This window comes from Heterodontus francisci, chromosome 14 (assembly GCF_036365525.1).
Source record: "Heterodontus francisci isolate sHetFra1 chromosome 14, sHetFra1.hap1, whole genome shotgun sequence".
NCBI lineage: Eukaryota > Metazoa > Chordata > Chondrichthyes > Heterodontiformes > Heterodontidae > Heterodontus > Heterodontus francisci.
Window position 1 is genome coordinate 54,300,560 of NC_090384.1, and position 25,050 is coordinate 54,325,609.

At 41.0% G+C, this 25,050-nt stretch overlaps 1 protein-coding gene across 1 annotated transcript in view; it reads right to left on the reverse strand.

Annotated features, from left to right (window-relative positions):
- LOC137376907 (otogelin-like) overlaps positions 1-25,050 on the reverse strand; it is a 392,329-nt gene that overhangs the window by 267,799 nt on the left and 99,480 nt on the right. The window contains exons 12-15 of the mRNA XM_068045865.1: positions 20,716-20,848; positions 12,770-12,947; positions 11,442-11,456; positions 7,773-7,897 (exon numbers count right to left, since the gene is read on the reverse strand). Of these exons, the coding sequence (XP_067901966.1) occupies positions 7,773-7,897; positions 11,442-11,456; positions 12,770-12,947; positions 20,716-20,848 (451 nt within the window). The remainder of the gene's footprint in view (positions 1-7,772; positions 7,898-11,441; positions 11,457-12,769; positions 12,948-20,715; positions 20,849-25,050) is intronic.

A 25,050-nucleotide genomic window follows, 5' to 3' on the forward strand; every position in this document is an offset into this window, starting at 1 on the left:
CGAACAAAAAGGTGCTTAGTGGCACTATGAGATGAAATTCGCATCCCTTAACTTTATACACAAATAAGTATGCTGTATGTGACACTACACATCCAAAAACCAACTTATTATCCAACCTATCTTCAAAATAGGAATCTTCCACTTACGAATAAATGTAAAAATAAACACATTAATAGAACTTTTAATATTATTTCATGAACGGGAATTGAACAGCCTCCAAGCAGATAATTGCAGTGAAAGCAAAACTGATAAATAACAAGCTATTCATAACTTTACTGTCTACAGTTTCAGTTAGTTCTAGAATTCTATCACAAAGGAACCGGATTCAGTCGCTTAGGTCTGTTCTATCATTCATGGCTGATCTGTAAATCTCAGTCACACTGGCTGTATTTCTTTGTTTTGCTTGCATTAAATCATTGTGGCATTTATGACATATGGATTGTTCTTTTTGGGAAAATATCTCCCACTCTGAACTTCCTTTGCTCCTATATTTAAGGCATCCTGAAAAGACAAATGTTCTGCAATTTTTACACGCATCCAATGATAAGCAGAATTTTCTCAAGACATTTGGAATTTTGTACCAACCTATTAAGTGATCAGCATCTACAACATAATTAAATAAGTATACAAAATAATTAAATAAGTATACACCATAATTTTGAGCTTCTTTTCTCCTATTACAGGGCAGTTGTTTTGCTGATCCAGCTTTACACTAAATTATGAGCCATGCTACATTCAGAAATATTGGCTCAGAAATTGTTGGACAGTTTATGGAGCCCACCATTATTACTGTGTAATAACCCCAGCAAGTTGTGGCAAAAAAAAGATACGTCATGGGATCCAATTTACTGCAAATTGTTAGAAGATTACCAATGCTCCGCTGTCAGCCTTGCCAAAATCAAAATAAACTACCATCTTTCTGTTAGCCTCTCCATAGTGTGTCATAAAATTCTTGGATCTGGACCTGGAAATAGTGAGAGAGAGATAGAGGAGAAAATCCACAGGGAAATCACAGAGATGTGCAAGAACTATAGAGCAGTGATATTGGGGGACTTTAATTACCAAAATTTCAATTAGGATAATGTTAGTGTAAAGGGTAAGGTGGGAGAAGAATTTCTGAAATGTGTTCAGGAGAACTTCCTTAACCAGTATGTTCTCGGTCCAACTAGGAAGGAGACATTGTTGGATCTGGTGTTGGGGAACAAGGTGGGCTAAGTGGACAAAGTTTCAGTGGGGAAACACGGAGGTAAGAGTGATCATCATATATAATGTTTAGATTAGTAATGGAGAAAAGCAAGGAACTAACTAAAGTAGCTCTTCTAAATTGGAACAGGGCTAACTTCATTGGAATGAAAGCGGATCGAGCCAGGGTAAAATGGAACCTAAGACTGACAAGAGAAACTGGACAGAACAATTGTTGATCTTTAAGGAGGAAATATTTCAAGTACAGGTTAGATATATTCCAGCAGGGGAGAAAGGTAGGGGAACAAAGCCAATTCTCCTTGGATGATGAGGGAGATAGAAAATTTGATGACACAAAAAATGGTGTATGCGGCATATCAGGTGAATTTTTCTAGGGAGAACCAGGTCAAATACAATAAGTAGAAAAGGAAATGAAGAGGAAAATAAGACTGGCAGAGAGAGAATATGACAATAGAATGACAGTTACCATAAAAGGGAACCCAAAAGTCTTCTACCAGCAGGTCAGTAGTAAGTGGGTGGAGCCTATTAGGGATAAAGAGGGTGATTATATGCTTAGAGGCAAAGGGCAAGGCTAAATTACTTAACGAGTACCTTGTATTGGGTTTAAGGAAAAAGCTGCTGACAAAATATTGCTAGAAGTGGTGATGGTAAACATAATGGATAGGGTGAAAATTGAGAGACAGGATGTACTGGAAAGGCTGGCTTTGCTTAGAGTGGATAAGTCGGCTGGTCGGGATGACTTGCATCCCAGGTTGCTAAAGGAAGTGGAAGTGAAGATAGCAGAAGGGCTTGCCATAATTTTCCAATCTTCTCTAGATACAAGGGAGGTGCCAGAGGATTGGAGAGCGGCAAATGTGACACCCCTATTCAAGAAAGGGTGTAAGGACATTCTTAGTAACTACAGGCCGGTCAGTTTAAGATCAGTGGTGGGTAAGCCTTTAGAAACAATAATCAGGGAAAAAATTAACAGGCACTTGGAGAGATTTGACTTATTTAAGGGTAACCAGCATGAATTTGTAAAAGGCAGATAGTCTTTGACTAATGTAATCGATTTTTTTGCTGAAATGACAGAGAAGGTTGCTCAAGGGAGTGCAATGGATGTTATCTATATGAATTTTAAGAAACTGTTTGACAAAGTAACACATAAAAGTCTGGTTAACAAAATTGACATTCATCGAATAGGAGGGTCAGTGTCAGCTTGGTTTAAAAAATTGGCTTAAGGGCAGAAGACAGTGAGTTGTTGTTTTTCAGACTAGAGGTTGGCAGATAGTGGTGTTCCCCAAGGGTCAGTGCTAGGAACACTGCTTTTTTTTATTTATATAAATGACTTTGATATTGGAATACAAAGTAAAATTTCAAAAATTGCTGATGATACCAAAGTTGGAGGTATGGCAAACAGTGAGAATGATACCAATCGACTGCAACAGGACATAATTAGACTAGCAGAATGGGGAGACAAGTGGTAGATGGAATTTAATACAAAGAATGGCGCAGTTCTAAAGAGTGTGCAGGGACAGACAGGCCTGGGGGTGCATGTGCATAGATCTTTGAAGGTGGCAGGACATATTGAAAGAGTAATTAGCAAAGCATATGGGATCATATGGCTTCATAAATAGAGGTATTGAGTACAAAAGCAGGGAAGTTATGTTGAACCTTTATAAAGCTCTGGTTAGGCCACAATTAGAGCACTTTGTCCAGTTCTGGTCACCACACTTTAGGAAGGATGTGAGGGTCCTTGAGAGGGTGCGGAGAAGATTTACCAGAATGGATTTTGGCGACAAGGCTAGATTCGAGAAACTGGGGTTCTCCTTGGAGCAAAGGAGATTGAGGGGAGACCTGATAGAGGTGTGCAAGATTATGACAGGTTTAGATAAGACAGACAAAGAAAAGCTGTTCCATTAGCTGGTCACACAAGGACTAGGGGACATAGATTTAAGGTTTTGGGTAAGAGATGCAGGGGGATGTGACAAAGAACTTTTTTACTCAGTGAATGGTAATGACCTGGAACTTGCTGCCTGCGAGGGTGGTGGAAGCGGAGACAATCAATGATTTCAAAAGGAAATTGGATGGACACTTGAGAGAAATAGACTTGCAGGGCTACGGGAAAGACTGGTGCAATGGGATTGACTGGAGTGCTCTATAGAGAGCTGGCAGAGACTCGATGGGCGTAATCCCAGCCTGTGTCCTAATGACTCTATGACTTTAATACAAATTAATCACACCACAGCATTTAAGACTAGTAATTCATGTGGTAAGGACCCTGTTTGTGATTTATGGTTCTGGCATGCCACTCAACCTCAGAGGCCCAGAAAGGGAATAGTGAAACTCTGGAGTCTCACGCCCGCAGGTAGCAAATTGATCCTAGAGTTTTTTTAAATTTCAAATGCCTTAATTTTTTTCTTACTTTTTGTTTCTCTATCTTTCTCTCAATCCACTTTTTTCTGTCTGTATTTCTCTTTCTGTATGTTACTTGACTCTAATTCACCCTCATTTTTTTATCCACCATTTGCTCTGTTTCTCTATCCTTTATCTGAATACACGCAGCATTTGTAATGAGATGGATGAATTAGAAATAGAAATTAATGGGTATGACATGAGAGCCATTACAGAGATGTGGTTGCAAGGTTACCAAGGATGGGAACTAAATATTCAAGGGTATTTGACATTTAGGAAGGATAGGAAGAAAGGAAAAATAGGTGGTGTAGCTCCATTATTGAAGGGTATTTAGTGAGAAATGATCTTGACTCTAAAGATCAAGATGCACAATCAGTTTGGGTGGAGACAAGAAATAGCAAAGGAAAGAAGTCACTGATGGGAGGACCCCCAACAGTAGCTACACTGTAGAACAGCATATAAATCAAGAAATAATACAGGCTTGTAGGAATGGTACTATAATAACTGTGCGTGATTTTAATCTTCACATAGTTTGGCCTAATCAAATTGGCAAAGATAGCCTGGAGGCTGAGTTCATAGAGTGTGTTCGGGACCACTTTTTAGAAAAATATGTTCTGGAACCAACCTGGGAGCAGGCTATTTAAAACCTGGTAATGTGTAATGAAACAGGATTAATAAATGGCCTCATAGTAAAGGATCCTTTTAGGCAAGAGTGATCATAACATGATAGAATTTTGCATTCAGTTTGAGGGTGAGAAATTTGGCTCTGAAACTAGTGTCTTAAACTTAAATAAAGGCAATTACAAGGGTATGAAGACAGATTTGGCTAAAGTGGACTGGGAAGAATAAGTTATAAGGTAAGACAGTAGAGAAGCAGTCACAGACATTTTAGGAGATATTTTATAACTGTCAACAAGGATATATTCCATTGATAAAGAAAGGCTCTATGAGAAGCATGTACCATCCATTGCTAACTAAGGAAGTTGAGGATGGTATCAAATTGAAAGAAAAGGTCACAATACTGCAAAAATTAGTAGTAGGCCAGAAGATTGGGAAAATTTTAGAAACCAGTTGAGGATGACAGAAAAATAAAAAGAGGGAGCAATTAGAGTATGAGACTAAATGAGCAGGAAATATAAACAGACAGTAAAAACTTCTACAAATATATAAAATGGAAGAGAAGAGATAAGTAAGCATCGGTTCCTTAGAGGATGAGACTGGGGAATTAATAATGGGAAACAAGGAAATTGCAGAGACAAGTATTTTGTATTTGTCTTCACAGAAGACACAAAAAGCACCCCAAGAATAGCAGTAAATCAAGAGGCAAACGGGAGGACCTTAAAACAATCACTATCATTGGAGAAAAAGTACTAAGAAAACTAATGTGACTAAAGGCTGACAGGTCCCCTGGACCCGATGACCTGCATCCTAGAGTTTTAAAAGTGCTGCAGAGATAGTGGATGCATTGATTGTAATCTTCCAAAATTCTCTAGATTCTGGAAAGGTCCCAGCAGATTAGAAAAATGCAAATGTAACACCTCTATTCAAGAAGGTGGGGGTTGGGGGACGATGGTGGCAGAAAGCAGGGAATTATAGGCCAGTTAGCCTAACATCTGTCATTGGGAAAATGCTATAATCTATTATTAAGGAATAGTAGCAGGACATTTCTAACATCAGAATGCAGAGTCAACATGGTTTTATGAAAGGGAAATCATGTTTGACAAACTTATTAGAGTTCTTTGACAATGTAACAAGCAGAGTGGATCAAGGGGAACCACTAGATATAGTGTATTTGGATTTCCAAAAGGTATTCGATAAAGTGCCACGTAAGTGGGATAAAGATAAAGTGGGCGGCACAGTGGCGCAGTGGCTAGCACCGCAGCCTCACAGCTCCAGGGACACTGGTTTGATTCTGGGTACTGCCTGTGCTGAGTTTGCAAGTTCTCCCTTTGACCGCGTGGGTTTTCGCCGGGTGCTCCGGTTTCCTCCCACAGCCAAAGACTTGCAGGTGATAGGTAAATTGGCCATTGTAAATTGCCCCTAGTGTAGGTAGGTGATAGGGAATATGGGATTACTGTAGGGTTAGTATAAATGGGTGATTGTTGGTCGGCACAGACTCTATGGGCCGAAGGGCCTGTTTCAGTGCTGTATCTCTAAATAAAAAAATAAAAAAATAAAAAAGGTTATGACACAAGATAAGAGCTCATGGTGTTGAGGATAATATATTGGCATGGATAGAGGATTGTTCAACTAACAGAAAACAGAGAGTTAGGATAAATGGGGCATTTTCAAGTTGGCAAACTGTAACTAGTGGAGTACTGGGGTCTCAACTATTTGCAATCTACATTAATGACTTGGATGAAGGGACCAAATGTATTATAGTCAAATTTGCGGATGATACAAAGATAGGCAGGAACACAAGTTGTGAGGAGGACACAAAGTGTCTTCAAAGAGATATAGATAGGTTAAGTGAGTGGACAAAAACTTGGCAGATGGAGTATAAATGTGGGAAAATGTGAGGTTGTCTGCTTTGGCAGGAGGAATAGAAAAGCAGGATATTAGAGAGAGACTGCAGAATGCTGTGGTACAGAGGAATCTGGGTGTCCTTGTTCACAAAAAGTTAGCATGCAGGGACAGCAAATAATTAGGAAGGCAAATGGAATGTTGGTCTTTATTGCAAAGGGGATGGAGTTTAAAAGTATGGAAGTCTTGCTGCAACTGTACAGAGCACTGGTGAGACTGCACCTAGAGTACTACTCACAGTTTAGGTCTCCTTTCTTAAGGAGGGATATATTTGCATTGGAAGCAGTTCAGAGAAGAGTCACTAGGCTGATTCCTGGAATTAAGGTGTTGTCATATGAGGAAAGGTTGAGCAGGTTGGGTCTATACTCATTGGAATTTAGAAGAATGAGATGTGATCTTATTGAAATATAAGATTCTGAGGGGGCTTAACAGGGCAGATGCTGAGAGGGTGTTTCCCCTCATGGGGGAATCTAGAACTGGAGGCACAGTTTCAAAATAAGGGGTCTCCCTTTTAAGAAAGAGATGAGGAGGAATTTCTTTTCTCAAAGGGTCATTAATCTTTGGAATGCTGTTCCCCACAGAGTAGTGGAGGCTAGGTCATTGAATATATTCAAAGCTGAGTTGGACAGATTTTTGATCTACAAGGGAGTCAAGAGTTATGGGGTCTGGCAGGAAAGTGGAGATAAAGCCACAATCAGATCAGCCATGATCTTATTAAGTGGCGGACAGGGTTCAAGGGGCCGAATGGCATAGTCCTGCTTCTATTTCATATGTTCTTAAATTTCATTGGTTAATAAGGTAATTTGTTGGAATGATGTTCAGGAGATCCCAGATGCCCCATTGACCTTGCCATGCTATTATCAATTTGCATTTCCAGCAATTATACGGTCTGAAGGGTGAGGCAAACAATCCAATCATAGCGCTCACCATGAGACAGCCCACTCCAGCAATCTCTGGACCATTATGTACATTCCCAAATTAAATGTTCCACACATATCACAGAATATCACACATTTGTCAGGAATTGTCCCAAAGCTGCCCAGATCTGAAACTGTTGGCAAATCAATTAGATAGAAACCAATTTCAAATAAGGGGTTTGGGCTGAAATCTTGTTGCTTAGATTATGTATTGGAATAATTTGACACAGTGTAATACTTCTGTTGCTGTTTGAACAAAGTACTATTTGACACAAAGGAATTTTTAGATGAAGTATTTTTAGATGAATTTGTGTTCCGTTCCAGATAGGGTGTTTGGGGAAAAGAATCTCTGATTCCTTACAAATTGTGCTGTTGATTTTAGTGCGTGTTGATCTGATTTGAAAATGATTATTTATTGTAAGAGATAAAGACATAGAAACAATACTGCAACTTCATTATTGACCGTGCTTTTTGAACTTCTCATTTTGATTACTCAGGTAATTGTTTTTTAAATCTGCCACAGCATCTTATTAAAGTATCTGGTCTGCATATAGAATCTACGTGATATTGGTATCATAAGCATTCCTTAGAAGATTTTTGTTTAGTCACTTTGTAGCAGCTAACTATTGAACTGGTCTTCCATAAAGACATCCAAGTTGTCTTAATAATATAGTCAAACAGAGTGGAACATGGTCATGACTGCTAACCACTGAATGCACTTTATCCAAGACTCACCAGACTGTTGATGTGTGTCACATGGATCTACCTCAGGAATGTTGGCGCCTGGGTTACAAGCTGTGGAGATTCTCCAGGAATTGGCAAATAGCTGCGGTGTGCTTTCAATCATTCCTCCTGGGGACCTTTGCAAATGGTAAGCAGAAAAGGAGAAGGTTATACTTGAAGTCAGTGGAAGCAAATACCGGGTGGAATGTAAAACAGTCTGCCAATTTGCTATCACCTGTTTTCCACTACCATCCAAAACACTGATTAATATATAATAGATTTGCCATGAGTTACAAAATCCTGCAGAGATAACTGTAAATCCCAAAACATACTGTGAAAAATAACTAGATATGATTTTCAGGATCACATTAACTATATTTTCTATTGACTGTATGTTCCACACTAAAATGTCATGCAGACCCCCACCTGCCAAGAATGAGGCATATTAATTTAATAAGAACATTGACTTTAAACTGTTGCTGGAGTGAAGAAATGACTTGATTGAAGATCAGACATTGGGCTGGAAAAATATTTGCATACTAAGAGATGCTGCTTGTAGAGACAAAGGACTATTCCCTGTTCCAATTAACCCAAAAGGATTTTGATCACCAGACATTGAAGGTGTAAGGAAGCTCATTCCAGAGACTGCTAAAGTAATACAATCCACAAACCTCGCAGGCGAGACTGTTCCAAATAAGGAGCTAGTCACATGACTAACCTGCTGGGCAACCTGTTTTTTTTTTAATTGCACCACACAGAAAGGAACAGAAGGTAGTTCGCAACAGAAGCTGGAACAAGGAAGCCTCTCTATCTCTCGCTTTCTCCCAAGCCATGGAAGACACGTAAACCTCAAGAGAGAAAAGACTCCTACATCAGAACAAGTTGAAGCATGAACTGGGCCCCACCGTATTGCAAGACTTACCAGCAACTAAAGACTCCACATTGAACTTAAAGGACTGTAACTACCAGATATTGCCTGAAACTTTTCCCCTTTATTCCTTCTACTTTTTCTGTCTCTATCTGCATGTGTGTTTATCGCATATGCATGCTAGCGTGGTCGCGCCGCATATTCGTAGTCATTAACCGGATTAGAGTTTATGATTAATAAACTTCCACCTTTCCGGTTTAAATCTAAGGAAACCTGTCTGATTTCTTTGCCTTAAAATTGGAGCAGTGAACAAGGATTCACTGAGAGGAAGCTAAAAACAGGGTGCTTTAAAAATTAAACCCTGTTATGATTAAACCAGGCAAAGGCAGAGAGGGAACCCCTAGACCCCTTCTCATCTGGTTAGAAAGAATGTGTCATGTGGGGATATGCCAAGAAAGGATCATAAGGAAAGGAAAATTAAAAGGAAAGTGATCATGGGGCAGGTTTTCTCATCCACAACCGAGGAACTGACTATAAAGAAACATTGGCAAAGGCCCAATTGTGGGTCTGCATTGTGTTATGAATGCTGGACTTCACAACATGATTCTGTTTTTAAAAAACTGTGATTTGTAATGTAGCTAAAGATGGAGTCAGAGAAGTCAGGTGATCTCACATTAACTCTGCTTAAAGACAAGACCCTTTTGAAAAGCAGAGACTGCAGGGTATAACATCTGAACAACAATGGCCTTCACCGTCCCAGTCTTTCAGACCATGAGTCAGTGATTCTGAGGAAGTAAATGTGCACGGCACTTGTAAAAACCTGGAGACAATGGAAAGCCGGGGTGGCTCTGCTGTAGCCCGACTTGTGGACTTTGCATATTGGTAAAGGACAATTGGCTATTCACTTTTGATTCCAGATAAATTAACAGATTTTCTGAAGGCAGCCAGGCTGTTAGGAAGATGACCAGCAGTGGCATCATCAAGGAAGAAAGGGAACACCTGCTCTCAGAAGACTATACAGCAAAAGCTGCAAAGACCTGAACCTGTTTTGAAAGTTGTGGTTTTCAGAGAAGTAAAAGGCCAACCGGATCACCAGAGATCACCTTATTCATGGATGTCCAGGTCAAAAGTGCTCAACGAAGAGGACATTGACTTTGAGAAAGATATGGGAGATCGAAACCATTGCAACTGGCAGAAGTTTGGGACTTTTAACCAAAAATTATGGTTTGAGGTTTTCAGGTGTTTTAATAAGTAAATACCTTTCTTTGTAATTTGGGGTATCAGATACTTAACGAGTACTATTTAGTTAGTGGGGATTTCTTTTAGTTTAGTGGGTATAGTAAAAGTCTTAAAACATGAAATCTTATCATGTAATTCTTTAAATTGGTCTGGGGATTTAATATCTTGTGTTTTAACGTTAATGGTTTCACTGAGGTCATAACAAACTTCTCTTGGTATAAGATGCTGTGTAGTGAAGGGAGACTTGGAGACAGAACAAAAATAATTTTGGTTAAAAACCTGCCAGGAAAATTAAGCCATGATTGTCCTTTTGTGTAATCACAGTATATAATCACAGCTAATACGCTAATGGTTACAAAGATAACTGAGGACATCACCGTATTTTCCAGATAATATATATGCTGAGGCCCAATTATTTTCTTAAAGCCTGATGACTATGTTTTTTGTCCTGGTAACAGCAGAATAATTAGTCCCTTTTTATTTCTTGTTGAGTTCACTGACTGAAAGCCACTGATCTGTTGGTATGAATTTGTCAGAGAAATGAAGAATAATTTCTCACTTCAGTTTTCTAACAAATACACTAGTCATTTGGTTGCAACAATATCTATCTATATCTTATTATAATTCTTACATCTTAAAACACTTCTTCAAACACTTCTACAAAATCTTATTGCTTAGTGTCACTCTTTTCTAACACTTTTTGAGCCAACCTTTTTCATTGTAAATTCCTATATCTGTATAAAGGAAATTGTGCATCAGCTGGCCACCCTATAATTACATACTCAGACCACCGGATGGCTTTTCTCCATGAGTGCTCAATATGCAAACTCAAAATTTCTGATCTGTCTTTTCTTCCACAATAACTGAGTTATGCTGGCTAACTGGACACCAGGAGAGCTTCCTGCTTTGAATGGTGTTATGGGATCTTTTACATCCACCTGAGAAGGCAAATAGGGCCTTTATTTAAAATCTCATCCAAAAGGCAACACCTGAAACACTGCACCACTCCCTCACTACTACACTGAAGTGTCAGCCTAGATTATGTTTTTCTGTCAGAAATGTGACTTAAATCCATGATCTGCTGCTCAGGTACAAGTATGCTCCAACTGGGCCAAGTCTAAAACCTAATTAAATTGTCTATTTTTGTTGTTTAGTGCCTAAACAATAAGGTTTTATTGGAAAGTCTCAATTGCTGCCAAAATCCTGGTGCTGGTTTGATAATTTTGTCCAAAGGTGTGCTGACTCTGGTTTCTATAATTTGTATATATGCAGTGTACCTAATTTTCCAGGATGCATCAGTACAAATGAATTATACTAGTGGAATATCTTTAGTAAGCTTCTAGCAGTTTCTGATCAGTAATTATTCAAAATTATTTGAAGAAAATTTCAAGAACAAGTTTCAAAAACATTAAGTGTTCATTAATGAGTGTACACCAAAGAAAATCAGACTACTAATTGTACACCAATAGGAGATACTGTTTTTGTACAAACTTCAGAAAGTACAATAAATGGAAGAGACCAAGTCACTTTCAACTTTGTAATGAGTTTATTTATGAAAAAATAATTAATTGAACTTGAAGCAAAATAACCTCTAGTCATCTCACCTGATTATAACCTGAGTTATATTGGCATAAAATGTAAACTTTCTAATTACTAACAGCTGTCAGGCACAGTAAGACAAAGAGACACTCACACCCCATCCTTATTTTAACTTGTGTATATCTTCCCCTAAAACAAAACTAATGAATTTATAAAGCACTAGTTCCCACTTGTGTTTTATTGGTAGTTAGTAATTGGAATGATTAAATATTCTTAAAGCAGTGAAATGACAGGCAAATGTAAAATTCTAATCAAACTCCTATGATGTACATAGGACCTCAACTGCCCTTTTTGGAATCAGTTGGGCGCAGTGGTACCATGTACTCTCTGACCAGCATCAAGCAATGGTCCAGCTTCATAGGATCCCACAGATGGGATTCTCTTAAATTTTGTGGGGCCAGGAGGAGCATGAGTGCTCCTTCAGACTGCACAAACTCATTCTGGAACATTGATGTTCCAGTTTCCCCACTCCACAGATTAGGGCCCCCTACCCAGGAACCTATCTTCCTCCAGACTGGCTGGCTGGATTGCCTTATATTCTGGCAGCCCAAAGCCATAAGGCTGCCCTGTTTTTGTTTGGTTTTATGACCATAGACCACTGGCCCCAAGCAATTAAGGCCCAGTTGTTAACATGAGCCAGGCCTCCTAGTGGGATCACTAGGTGACTTGCCAGCATGGATACCGCGCCATGGAAATTTACCCCACCGTGACCAACACTACTAGTATGAAGTGATCTGCTAATGTAAGACAATGATTTCACAATGTGCAGGTCAGACACAATTTAGCATTGTACCAGTAGACTCAAGCATTTAAAATATTAGCTAAGCATTTCTACACAATTTTGAAAACAAGCAAATTTCTTTTGAAAATACTGGAAATTCATGTATTTAACTTGGGCTCAGGATGACTTAATTTAGATTTTCAGTCTCCAGCCTTGATAAATTGCTGACACTTTTAGAAAGATTACTTATAATTTGTTTTATGGGCTAAAGTAATAAAATAATCTATCAATTTATCCTATACTTCAGGTACTATGCGAGCGCCTGGAGAAGCACAAATGATGAATGGGCATATGGTTGGCAGATGAGGGTTGAAGTCCCTGCCAAGCTTCAGACATAGATATGAAACAAAACCTCACCGATCAGGTACAGCAGTGTTAGAAATTAATCCTTGTTGAAAACAAACACAAAGGTTCAGGTACTGAAATTTTCTAATTATGACTAATATTCTTTGTAGCCAAATCGGAGTCAGTCATTAAGTTCTAATCAAAGCAAATTAGCCTCAAAGCATGACAAATACTCACAAAAAATCATCCTGAATATTGCCATTGAATGTTCCGCAGAGTCCAACGGTGTCCTCTTTCCATCTTGCACCCACCTGGATATAGAGGCGCCTCCCCTCTCTATCATACTGCAAACTCAGTCCAAAGTTTGTCTTCACTTGCACAAACACAGAGCTCAGCTCAGTGACTTCAAACAAATCTGTTCAGGACACGGAAATATACAAGGTGAGAGTGTGAAATTTCTGTTTGAGCAAGTTGCAGTTAAACTGAGTGTGCGAGCTGGCTGAAGTTTGAATGAGTCTGTTAGGTGTAATTCCAACAGCAATTAAATTACAAGTATATACATGCATAATGCAGCTTTCATGAATATTCAAATGTAACATATATGATTCAAGCTTATATAAGTTTGTGACTTAAAAATGAGGCAAGAAAATTCCAGCAAGGTAACTTTACAACCAACTGAAACACAGGAACATAGGAGCGTAGGAATAGAAGTAGGGCCTTTAGCTTCTCAGATCTGTTTCGCCATTCAATAAGATCATGGCTGATCTGCAACCTAACTCCATATGCACACTTTTGTGCCATATGCCTTAATACCTTTGGCTAACAAAAAACTAATCAATCTCAGTTTTAAAATTAACAATTGATCTAGCTTCAATTGCTATTTTGTGCAAGAGAGTTCCAAACTTCCAGGAAATACAATGCTAGATTGTTGAATCTCTCCTCATAGCTTAACCCTTGGAGTCCAAGCATCATTCCAGTAAATTTATGCTATATTCCTTCCAAGGCCAATATATCCTTCCTAAGATGTGGTGCACAGAACTGCTTGCAGTACTCCAGGTGTGGTCTAATTAGGGCTTTGTATAGCTGAAGTAGAACTTCTACTCTAGATATGAAGGCCAGCATTCCATTAGCCTTTTTGATTAAATTCTGGACTTGTTCTTGACATTTTAATGATCTATGTGCCTGCACCCCCAAGTTTCATTGGACCTCCACTGTTTTTAGCTTGTCACCGTTTAGAAAGTACCCTGTTCTATCCTTTGTAGGTCCAAACCTTACATTTGCCTACATTTACTCCATTTGCCCATTTCCTTTATCTATTAATACCGTTGTAATTTTGTGCTTCCATCTACGCTGCTTACAGTATCTTTGTGTCTTCAGCAAATTTGGATATGTGGCTTTCTATCCCATCATCTAAGTCATTAATGAATACTCCAAAACAGATCCTTGCAGGACACCACTGGTCACATCCTGACAATTAGAGTACCTGCCCATTTTCCCCTTATGTCTGTCTCCTTCCGTTCAGATAATTTTCTAACTGGATCAAAAATTTGCTTTTAATTCCATGAGCTTGAACTTTAGCTAACAGGCTCTTATGAGGGACTTTATCAAATGCCTTCTGGAAGTCTATATAAATAACATCCATAGACATTCCTGTGCCCACTACGTTAGTCACCTAGAGTCACAGAATTATACAGCACAGAAACAGGCCCTCCGGCCCATCATGTCTGTGCTGGCCATCAAGCACCTATCTATTCTAATCCCATTTTCCAGCACTTGGTCCATAACCTTGTATGCTATGGCATTTCAAGTGCTCATCTAAATACTTCTTAAATGTTGTGAGGGTTCCTGCCTCTACCACCCCTTCAGGCAATGTGTTCCAGATTTCAACCACCCTCTGGGTGAATTTTTTCCCCCTCAAATCCCCTCTAAACCTCCTGCCCCTTACCTCTTCAAAAGGTTCAATCAGATTAGTCAGGCATGGTCTATCCTTTAATAATCTATGGGCTCTCTCTGATCAGCTAAAGATTTTCATGGTGTTCAGTCACCCTATCCTTAATTAGACCCACAGGTCTAAGGTTGAAAAACTGAGCAATTTCCTGCTTTCATCCATAGGTTTTTCATTCCATTTGTAACCCTTCATTGTATAATTCTTTGCGTGTTTTTTTAACTGCACATGATCCTTTGTGACAAATTACATCTCTTCTGCTACCCTGCTGACTCGTTTCTTTTACCAACATTTTTGAAGATCAGTTCATTTTTGTTAAAATTCAAATGATATTTATTAGGTAAAAGAGTGGTTGAAGAACATGACAGTTGAACTTCGGCAATACCACTGTGCACAGCTTGGCTCTCCCCAATTTTCACCCAAATTCTCTGGATTTGATTTTTTTTAATTTTGGGGAAGAAAGTGTGTAATCCTTATGAATGTACAAAAACTCTATGGGCTGCATTTTATGGAAAGGCCCAAGGTCCTGCTGCCATGTCCAGAAGCAGAAGCCATTGCTGCACAGGTGGGGGTAGGATAAAGTTAATGATTACGTGGCAGCGAGCCAATTAAGCGCTGAGAGGCAGAGGAGCCGTCCACTCAGGCGGTGCGGGCAGCATGAATTCATGGGCTGGGTGCACTGGCGCCATATTTAAAGTGCTTCCAGCATTCTGTCTAGTCAATTCATCTACATTGGCAGCAAAGAAGGAGCACTGAAGAACAAGGCAACACATGGAATGGCTGAGGGACGATCCAGGATGTCCCCACGGTTTAGTGATGCCTCCCTGCAGGTTCTCTCCCAGGCTGCTTGGGCAAGGAGCGAGATCTTCTTCCCCTGGGATGGGAGGAGGAGACCAGCCCGGCAGATGTAGCACGCCTGAACGGAGATCGCAGAGGACGTCAGCAGCTGTGCGGCCATCCCTCGAAGTTGGCTTCAGTGCTGCAAGAGGGCTAATGACCTCATGTGATCTGCCTACTTGAGTGCACCACACAATGCTTACCCTAGGCATGAATGAGAGGTTATTAAATAGGGCATTCTTGGTGGAAAGGCCACCCAGTCACTAGCAATGTCCAGGCAGAAGCTTGGTCTGTCAGAGGCATGTCAGCCTTTCTCTGAAGGGTCCCAGTCCGTCAGAGTTGACTCCTGTACTCCCACTACTGAGTGGCCGCATGCAGGACGCATTCCTGTGGCACCATCATGGACAAACAGGCTGTCACCAGTTTAGGCACTGTATGTGACTTTGGTGGGTGACTAACAATGGACATTTATGTACTTGCAGGAGACGACAGCATATAATACGAAGGACCGGCGGCAGCGTTCCTTACCTATCCATTCTGATGCCAATGGAGGAAGAGGCTCTGGAGCTGGGAGGCTTGGAATGGCCAGTCCATTGCTGATGGTGAGAAGGCAGTGGACGCCTGAGACTGAATAATGTGATGGAGGGACACAAAAGAGCCTCTGGTGAACACGAGGCACAGTGCTTATGTGTCCACCACTGGTCACATGGAGCTGCACACTAGGGGCTGGATTTTATGGGGCCCCCTGAGGTGAGGTCAGAGGCAGGGAGCCCTTAGAATTGCGACAGGTGGTGGGATAGGCAGAGGGCCCATCACCAAGCGATCTGATCAGCGGCGGGATAGGCTGCGACAGCCTTCCTGCCCAGAGACTAATTGAGGCCCTTAAGTAGCCTATTAATGGCCACTAAAGGGCCTCTTCCCACCGCCAATGGCAATTAACCAGCAGCCGAGGGTGCCTCTGCCATACGGGAAGGGTGCCTTGTAAAATGAGGCGCCCTCCCTGCAGGCTTGGGTGGAAGGAGGTCCCTCCTCCATGGGCAATCTGTGCCCATGGAGGGCCCTGGCAAGGAAACAATGCACCTCCCAGGACTTCCCTCTCCTTATGCTTTATGACCGGCTCCACAACCTCCCTCACTGGTACCTTCTGGACTGGCCCTGGAAACCCCACTTCGCCTACCTGGGGTAGCAGTGCTGGGGCTGAGTCCAAGGCCTCTGCAATACCGGTAGTGGCCACCGGTCCTGGTGGCGCTGCTGATACTGCTGAGCTGCCGGCCCTATGATTGGCCAGCAGCTCTTGGAGGTGGGATCCCCATCTTTAAAGGGATTGGAATCCTAGCACAGGACACTTAACCTGCAAAACACTGGAAGATCGCTCCAATGGAGCACGAGAAGGCTGAGGAGTGGTTCCCCTTGCCAGGAGCCCCACTTCCTACACAAAATCCAGCTTGAGGAGTACTGTAAAGGACGTGATGGAATGCTCATTACCTTATAATCACTCTTCTCTCTCACGCAGTTCAAAGACGAGATCAGCCAGCTGCAGTGACCGAGGGATAGCTGTCCACCTCAGAGGAGGAGGAGAGGACCTCAGAGAGTGCACTGTCATTCATCCGCAACCTTCATCAGTGCAGATACTCTCACGTCGGTGGGTATCCGTGCACATGTAGACACGGGATCACAACCTGATGAGCACAGCACAGACGTGCCAGAGCAACTGACGGAAGCTGTGACAGCAGAGACCACTCACGCTCAGTGGACTGTGGGAGGCCATGGCGGTGCTGACGTTCAGGCTGCTGACATGTCTGTCAACAAGGTGGCAGACGCTGGACCTGCAGCGTACGGTGTATGAACATTTGCCGGAGCTTCCTGAGGCTATGTACACCCAAGCACGGGATGATGGAGGAGCCCAACCAGGCGCCATGTCTCTGGCGTGTTCATGCTTGGCTTCCTCCATGAAGAGAGGGAAGACCCTCTTGGAGAGCCAAATCCAGCACACCACCCAATGGATGCCAAGAGATGTGCACGGATCTGCATGCCATCGCCACCTCCAGGAGCTCCATGGAACAATGGCTGGGTAAGTTGAGGGGGAGGGGGCGGGTGCCAAGCACCTGGAGTCACCGCTCGGACCTCAAACTCCTCAGTTTTTTTTATTCTTTCATGAGATGCAGGCATTGCTGGCAAGGCCAGTATTTGTTGCCCATCCTAAATTGCTCTTGACAACTGAGTGGCTTGCTAAGCCATTTCAGAGGACAGTTAAGAGTTAATCAAATTGCTGTAGGTATGGAGTCACATGTAGGCCAGACCGGATAAGGGCGGCATATTTCCTTCTCTAAAGGACATTAGAGAACCAGATGGGTTTTTCTGACAATCGATAATGGGACTGAAAGTTTACAAATCCCTGGGACCTGATGATCTTCACCCTAGAGTGTTGAAAAAGATAGCCACAGAGATAGTGGATGCATTAGTGATCATCTTTCAAAACTCTATAAATTCTGCAATGGTGCCTGCAGATTTGAAGGTTGCAAATGTAACTCCACTGTTTAAGAAAGCAGGGAGGGAGAAAACGGAGAACTACAGACCTGTTAGCCTGATGTTGGGAGCAGGGAAACTACTAGAATCTATTATAAAGGATGTGATTACTAGACACTTAGAAAATAATAGTCTGATTGGGCAGAGTCAACATGAATTTATGAAGGGGAAATCATGTTTGACAAACTTGTTAGAGTTTTTTGAGGATGTTACTAGCAGAGAAGATAAGGGGGAACCAGTGGATCTGGTATATTTGGACTTTCAGAAGGCTTTTGATAAAATCCCACATAGGAGGTTAATAAGCAAAATTCAAGCGCATGGGATTGGGGGTAATATACTAGCATGGATTGAGGATTGGGTAACAGGCAGAAAACAGACAGTAGGAATAAATGGGTCATGCTCATGTTGGCAGGCTGTGACCAGTGGGGTACTGCAAGGATCAGTGCTTGGGCCCCAGCTGTTCACAATCTATATCAGTGATTTGGATGTGGGAACCAATTGTAATATTTCCAAGTTTGTGGATGTCACAAAACTTGGTGGGACTATGAGTTGTCAGGAGGATGCAAAGAGGCTTCAAGGGGATTTGGACAGGCTGAGTGAGTGGACAACAGCATGACAGATGGAATATAATGTGGATAAATGTGTGGGTATCCACTTTGGTAGGAGGAACGGAGGTGCAGAGCATTTCTTAAATGGTGAGAGATTGGAAAGTGTTGATGTCCTAAGGGACCTAGGTGTCCTTGTTCATAAGTCACTGAAAGCTAGCATGTAGGTGCAGCAAGCAATTAGGAAGGCAAAAAGGTATGTTAGCCTTTAGCACAAAAGGATTTGAGTACAGGAGCAAAGAAGTCTTGCTTCAATTGTATAGAGCATTGGTGAGGCCACACCTGGAACATTGTGTGCATTTCTGGTCCCCTTGCCTGGAAGGATATACTTGCTGTAGAGGGAGTGCAGCGGAGGCTCACCATACTGATTCCTGAGATGGTGTGACTGTCCTATGAGGAGAGACTGAGGAAAATGGGCCTGTATTCTCTGGAGTTTAGAAGAATGAGCGGCGATCTCATAGAAACTTACAAAATTCTTCAAGGGATAGACAGGGTAGATGCAGAAAGGATGTTTCCCCAGGCTGTGGGATCTAGAACCAGGGGCCACAATCTCAGAATAAATGGCAAGCCATTTAGGACTGAGATGAAGAGGAACTTCTTCACTCAGAGGGTGGTGAATCTTTGGAATTCTCTGCCCCAGAGGGTGGTGGAAGCTCAATCACTGAGTAAGTTCAAGACAGAGATCGATAGATTTCGAGCTGCTAATACCATCAAGGGATATGGGGATAGTGCGGGAATATGGCGTTGAGCTAGACAATCAGCTATGATCTAGAATGGTGGAGCAGGCTCAAAAGGTTGAATGGCCTACTCCTGCTCCTATCTTCCTATGTTCCTATCATGGTGCACCGCTCAGTGACGACCTCCATGGACAGGCACAGTCTTTGGCAACACTGCTGCTCTGACATTTGCAGGAAGTGGAGCCTCCAACAGCAGACGATCGCTGGTGTGTATTGTCTTCTGTGCATCAAAGGCTGGTTGCATGCCCCTCTGTACCCTCCTCCTCTGTGACCCCTTACAGCCTCATGATCCTGTTGCCCCTCTGGGTCTGCTGTCCCACTCCCTGTGGCTGCTGCTGTCTCCCTCTCTGATGGTCCTCCTCACTGGAAGCCTCGAAGCCTGTGTGAATGAGGTCCATGGCAAATAGCTGCACCCAGTTCTCAGGGCCTCCTAACCCCCTTGCTCAGTACATAGAGTGTCAAGTCGGAGAGGGCACTCAAACAGAATTTCACCACTGTGCTAAGCAAGCTTGTCACTGCTTCCAATTGCTACTCAGTTCCACCCTCCCTGCCAAACCACACTACCATTCACAATGGCTGCTGACTGCAACCAACACGAACATCCCACTAAGCCTCTGCCTGGTTATAGCTGGGGAGGCTCTGCGGCTCCTTTAATCCCATGCACCCATCATAAAATTAGGAAAATCTGGTAAAATACCTGTTAATTGCCTGTTTAACAGGCTTAATTACCTTCCCACCATGTTCCTGTGTAACCTCGTCTCATCAGCCCGGCTGCCTTTGGTAATATCTGGTCGTGACATAAAGGCATCAGGCTTCCCTCCCGACAGCTTTTGCTGCCATTTTACCACTCCTCCCACCTCCCAGCCTGTCCAATGGGCTGGCAAAATTCAGTCCTATATATGTTTAGAGATTTCTTGGGAATTCACTTTTTAAGACCATTAAATATAATAGTCAGTTTCCATGCATGTCAGACACTTGAATTGTCAAAAGAAAAAGCTGAATAGCTTTCAAATGAAAATCACAATCATTCCATGCTTTCTGGTGTTCTTTTCAAGCACAAAACTCTAGTATGAAGTGAACAGACCAATTTAATTCTAATAGATTTGAACGGTACAAAACATCTAAATAGAAATTGTCTGAAAAAATGCAGGGTTCCCTATTCACCTCACTGATATAAAAATGTACAAATCATTAACACCTGCTCTCTTATTAAAAGGATAAAAATAATGTACTACCACCAAGCCAAGCTGATACTACACGTTGGAAAATTTCCTATATTAGTTAATAATTTCATATTTGGAGATCAGTACTATAAAGTAGCTGATGAAAAGACCAAGTACTAGATTTGATTATTTATGATTATATGAATTTGGCTGTGCTTAATTATCGCAAATTATCAAATATGGCAGGTAAGCAAATTGATAGGCTACAAAATAATTCCCGAAAATGCTATGCACTTTTTAAAAGTTAAAGCGAAAAACAGAGTTCAGAGCTTTGTAAAGAGTATTGCAGCAAGAAGTTAGTATTTCATACCATCTGTATAAGGCAAACTGATCCTGTACTGATTACAATGATAGACCTCTCCTGAATGAGTCAACGTCACCTGTTTCTTCAAATCTTCATCAACAACCAGACTCACCGACTGTATGCAGACACCATTTAGATTCTGAGAAAAGTAGCAACACAGACAATTCTTTAGAGTTTCATATGTGCTTTCTTCATTTACTTTTCGGATGTGACATTGTGATTTCAATCTGTCTGACAGATCTATTAATTGGAAAAGTCAGACAAAGGGAACACTGGGAATTTCTTCATGGTTTTCCCAATCATCTACCATAACTCACCAATAGATCAGAGAAACTCCGCTTATGCAGACTGTCCAGAGTTTCTGCTGCTCATCCACTAAAGTTACAACAGCTGTGTGGAATTTCCTGATTAAAATCTTTAGAATTCACCAGTTAAAATTGAATCAAGAAGAAACTTCACTCAAATCGTCATAAGAATGTGGAATACACAGCCATTAAATACCTTGGGTGCAAAGTCAACTGAAATGTTTAAAAGTTATGTGTGTATTAAAGGTTATGAAGAAAAGTTAAATAATTGAGATTAACCTAACAGAGCTGCCTTGGCAGTATGGCAAGTTTGATGGGCTAAGTGGCCTACTTCTGTTCCTTTGTTCCTATCTGCAACTTTAATTTGCTCCATGAATCAACATAAACATGTTTAATCATAAAGTGGTAATTAATATAATTACTTTTAATATTTTTCTATTTTTGTGTAGTTTATGAATATATTTAAATGGCTAGTGTTTGTTTTATCACATCATTACAGAAAACAGTTACTACGTTTGACCATAGGCTGGAGTTGAATTAACACAATCTGACACAAAATAGTTAACAAATGAAATTATTTTTTGCATTCATGTGTAAAAAGTTTTAATTTGGTTTGCACTACTTTGAGACCCACCTAAATCTTAATTGTTAATAATACTCAATTGTCCAGTCAAAGCTCATTCACATAATTAATCACAAATCCAGGTGCAAACTCAGGCAAATCCAAGGATGACAATACTCATAAGAACCTTATGTATAAATCAAATTTGAAATGATGGTGCTATTACAAGAAGGGGCTCAAAAATTTAGAAAGCTTTTGAAGAGCCTTCAAAAGTATCTTAACACATCAGCAGCCTCTCTCTCGCTCTGCAGATGTAAAGCTGTTGGTCCTAGTGAGAGGCATTGAGCAGTGTGACCCGTATGCATTCCTCAATAGCTCTTTCCCTTCTTTTAAATAAGTCAGCTGAGAGAATCTGTAATGGCAAACCCTTTCGTCCCTATAAAAATAAACAGCTACTGACACCGAAGGTTTATGAAATCCAGGGATAAGCACCGACATGTTGCATCATGGACATTTGACAAAATTATTGCCTCAGCCATGGACATGAGGGCAATTAATCTGCATATAAATTGTATAGTAAATCTAATGCCATCAAAACACAGTCCTATTTAGAACACATTTCTCCCCATAAATAAAGTAGCTAAACATACAAACATCAATGGAGCAGCACAACTGTATTAGCAAGCTAGCAAGCAAAATAGTATGCCAATGTGAATTACCTTTGTTAGAGAATAGAGCTAGCTACACCATGTCACAGGGTGGTAGATGGGCCTTATCACAGTGTATTCACACTGTGTCAGGAGTGCAAATTCATCCAATAAACCAAAACACCCAAGGAAGGAATGGTTACTGTGGTTACTGAGGTGAAAAGTCAGCAATAGGAAATTGGACCATTTCTCACACTGCTGTTGTCACAAGACAATTTAACCCATAGTCAATGTTTGTGCAACTTCTCTACATGTTTGTAATATGTGTCTGAAGACAGGGAAGCCAACAAAGTGGCAGTGATCTCCAAAGCAGGAGAAATTTCTAGGATGGAGCAGATCGTACTTCAGAAGAGTCATGTAAAACAGAAAAGGAGAGACAGGGAGATTAACGGCAAGTAGCCAAGACTAGTTTATTCACCTTGACAGGCTGTTAAACTAGGTCATGGATTCTAAAATACAGAAACAGAATCTGTCATGGACAAAATGTCATTTGCTCATCAAAACTAGTGACAAAATTAGATAAACACAATTACAAATAAAGAGCACCCTTCAGATCTTCCAATAAAGCAATTCTTTTAAATTCACTTATGTCTATATCTCAGTCTATCACTGTCAATTCCGATTCAGCTCTGACAAGATAATTAACAAAAGGATTTTCTGCAAAAAGTTGAGCAGTTATTGCTACATGCATTATTCAATTGCAAAATGTTTAGTCACTATTTGAGATTATACTCCAGACTAACCAATTTATGTTGAAGCCATATTTCTTACCAAAATGGACTTATAATATAATTATATGATACAGACAACTTTCAAATGACACTCATGTCATCTGCCCTCAAACTGGAGAGTAAATTATGTACATTGCAGTTACTGATCTTTGACATACTTGTAGAACTTGTCCTTTAATCCAATTTGCAACAAAACAAAAGTTAAGGACTGTTTCCAACATGGTCATTGAAACATAAAAAATGTTTACTATGTCTTCCCCAACAGTTTTTAAAATTGCAAATGCAGCATAGATTTTGTTAAGGAATCATAGACAGTTCATAATTGATTAAGGTGTATTAAAGCTATCTATTACATTGTATTTACTAACTTGTATATGGGTCAGCAGCATCCTGTTTTCATTAATACCAGTGAGCCCCAGTACACCGTACTCTTGTATTCATGAGGAACACACAGTGCCGACTTCTGGAAATTCCTTGGATTTTCATGCCTGTTTTCCCCTTAATACATGTTCCAGAACAATGTGATCCCAAATGGATAGCAGCGGAGTTGTGACATTTATATAGAAATAAAAGTCCAGCAACTTTCAACATGTCACTGAGTTTGTGTCCCAAGTGAAAGTAATACATGCCAGAGCACAGAAATTGAGACATTCCCTAAGTGACTTTTGCCATTTTAAAATGAGTTTACATAACACAAGCCTTTAAACTTGTGTTTTAAAATAACTTAGCTGCTATGTTATTTTAAAACACAAGGTTAAAGCCTTGGAGAGGGGTGTCCAACAATTTTGTGGGGCGAGGGAACTACATTACAATTATTGTCTTACATGCGGGGCTGGTGAGACATCTTCAGAAAGATAAAGGCATTAAAAATGTATCTTACGATTAATCAAAACAACAATAAATGTGCATATTTGTGAAGAAATTTTAAATGAGAAGACTAATTTTTTGACTTACTTTCTCGTCACTATGTTAGGCACTTATTTAGTGAGATACCTGGCATTTTTCTGCTTGCACAAGCAGTAAATGTCTGTGTCATGCAGGCCCCCACCTGCCAAGAATGAGGCACATTAACTTCGCCACATGGACATTAAATTTCAAATTGTTCCAGGTAAGAAGAAAAGGCCCTTGGCTGGAAAGACACTTTTGCATATTAACAATGCAATCCACAAACAGACGTGGTCAAACCAGTTAGTCACATGACTAACCTGCTTGGCAGTCTGGGTTTTTGTTCTGAATTGTACAGATTTGAACTGAGTGTGCAGAAAACTGTTTCCTTCTGGATTGAAAAGACCTCTCCTGGCTGGCTCGCCACAGCCTCTCCTGTCTGCTCCCAGCTCTTTCTCATGGAACTGAATCCACTGAAGACACATGAACCCCAAGAGAGAAAAGTCTCCTACAGTGAACAAGGTTTAAGAAAAATACTGGGGCCCAAAGAAAAGCACGATCTACCGACAATCATGGACTCTACAGTGAGCTCGAAGACCCGGAACAAAAACTCTTCAGATACTGCCTCAAACTTTTTCACTTTATTCCTTCTGCTCTTTTCTGTCTCTATTTGCATGTGTGTATCGCGTATGCATGCTAGTGTGGGCGCGTTGCGTATCTCTAGGCGTCAACCGAATTAGAGTTTAAGTTTAATAAATTTCAATCTTTCTTCTTCAAACCTAAGAAAACCTGTGTGTTTGTGCTTGTTTCTTTGCCTTATAATTGGAAAGCTGAGCTAAAAACACACTGTTACAAAACCCTATTACAGTAAGACCAGGTGAAGGCTGAAAGGGAACCAGAGACCTCTTTCTCACCTGGTCGTAACAGTCTGCCTGCAAACGTGTAGCGATGCAGTGTATTCGGGATAGACGTCCATCCATCAGGAGTGATCTTGATTGCTCTGTCTCCCTCCTCTCTCTTTCTCTCTATGTCTGTCTCTCTCTCTCTGTATTTCTCTCTCTCTGCACCCCACCTCTGTGTGGCCCCCCTTCCCCCTCTGAATTGCCCCTCCTCTGTGTTGTTCCCCCCTCCCCCCGGTGTTGTCACCCCCC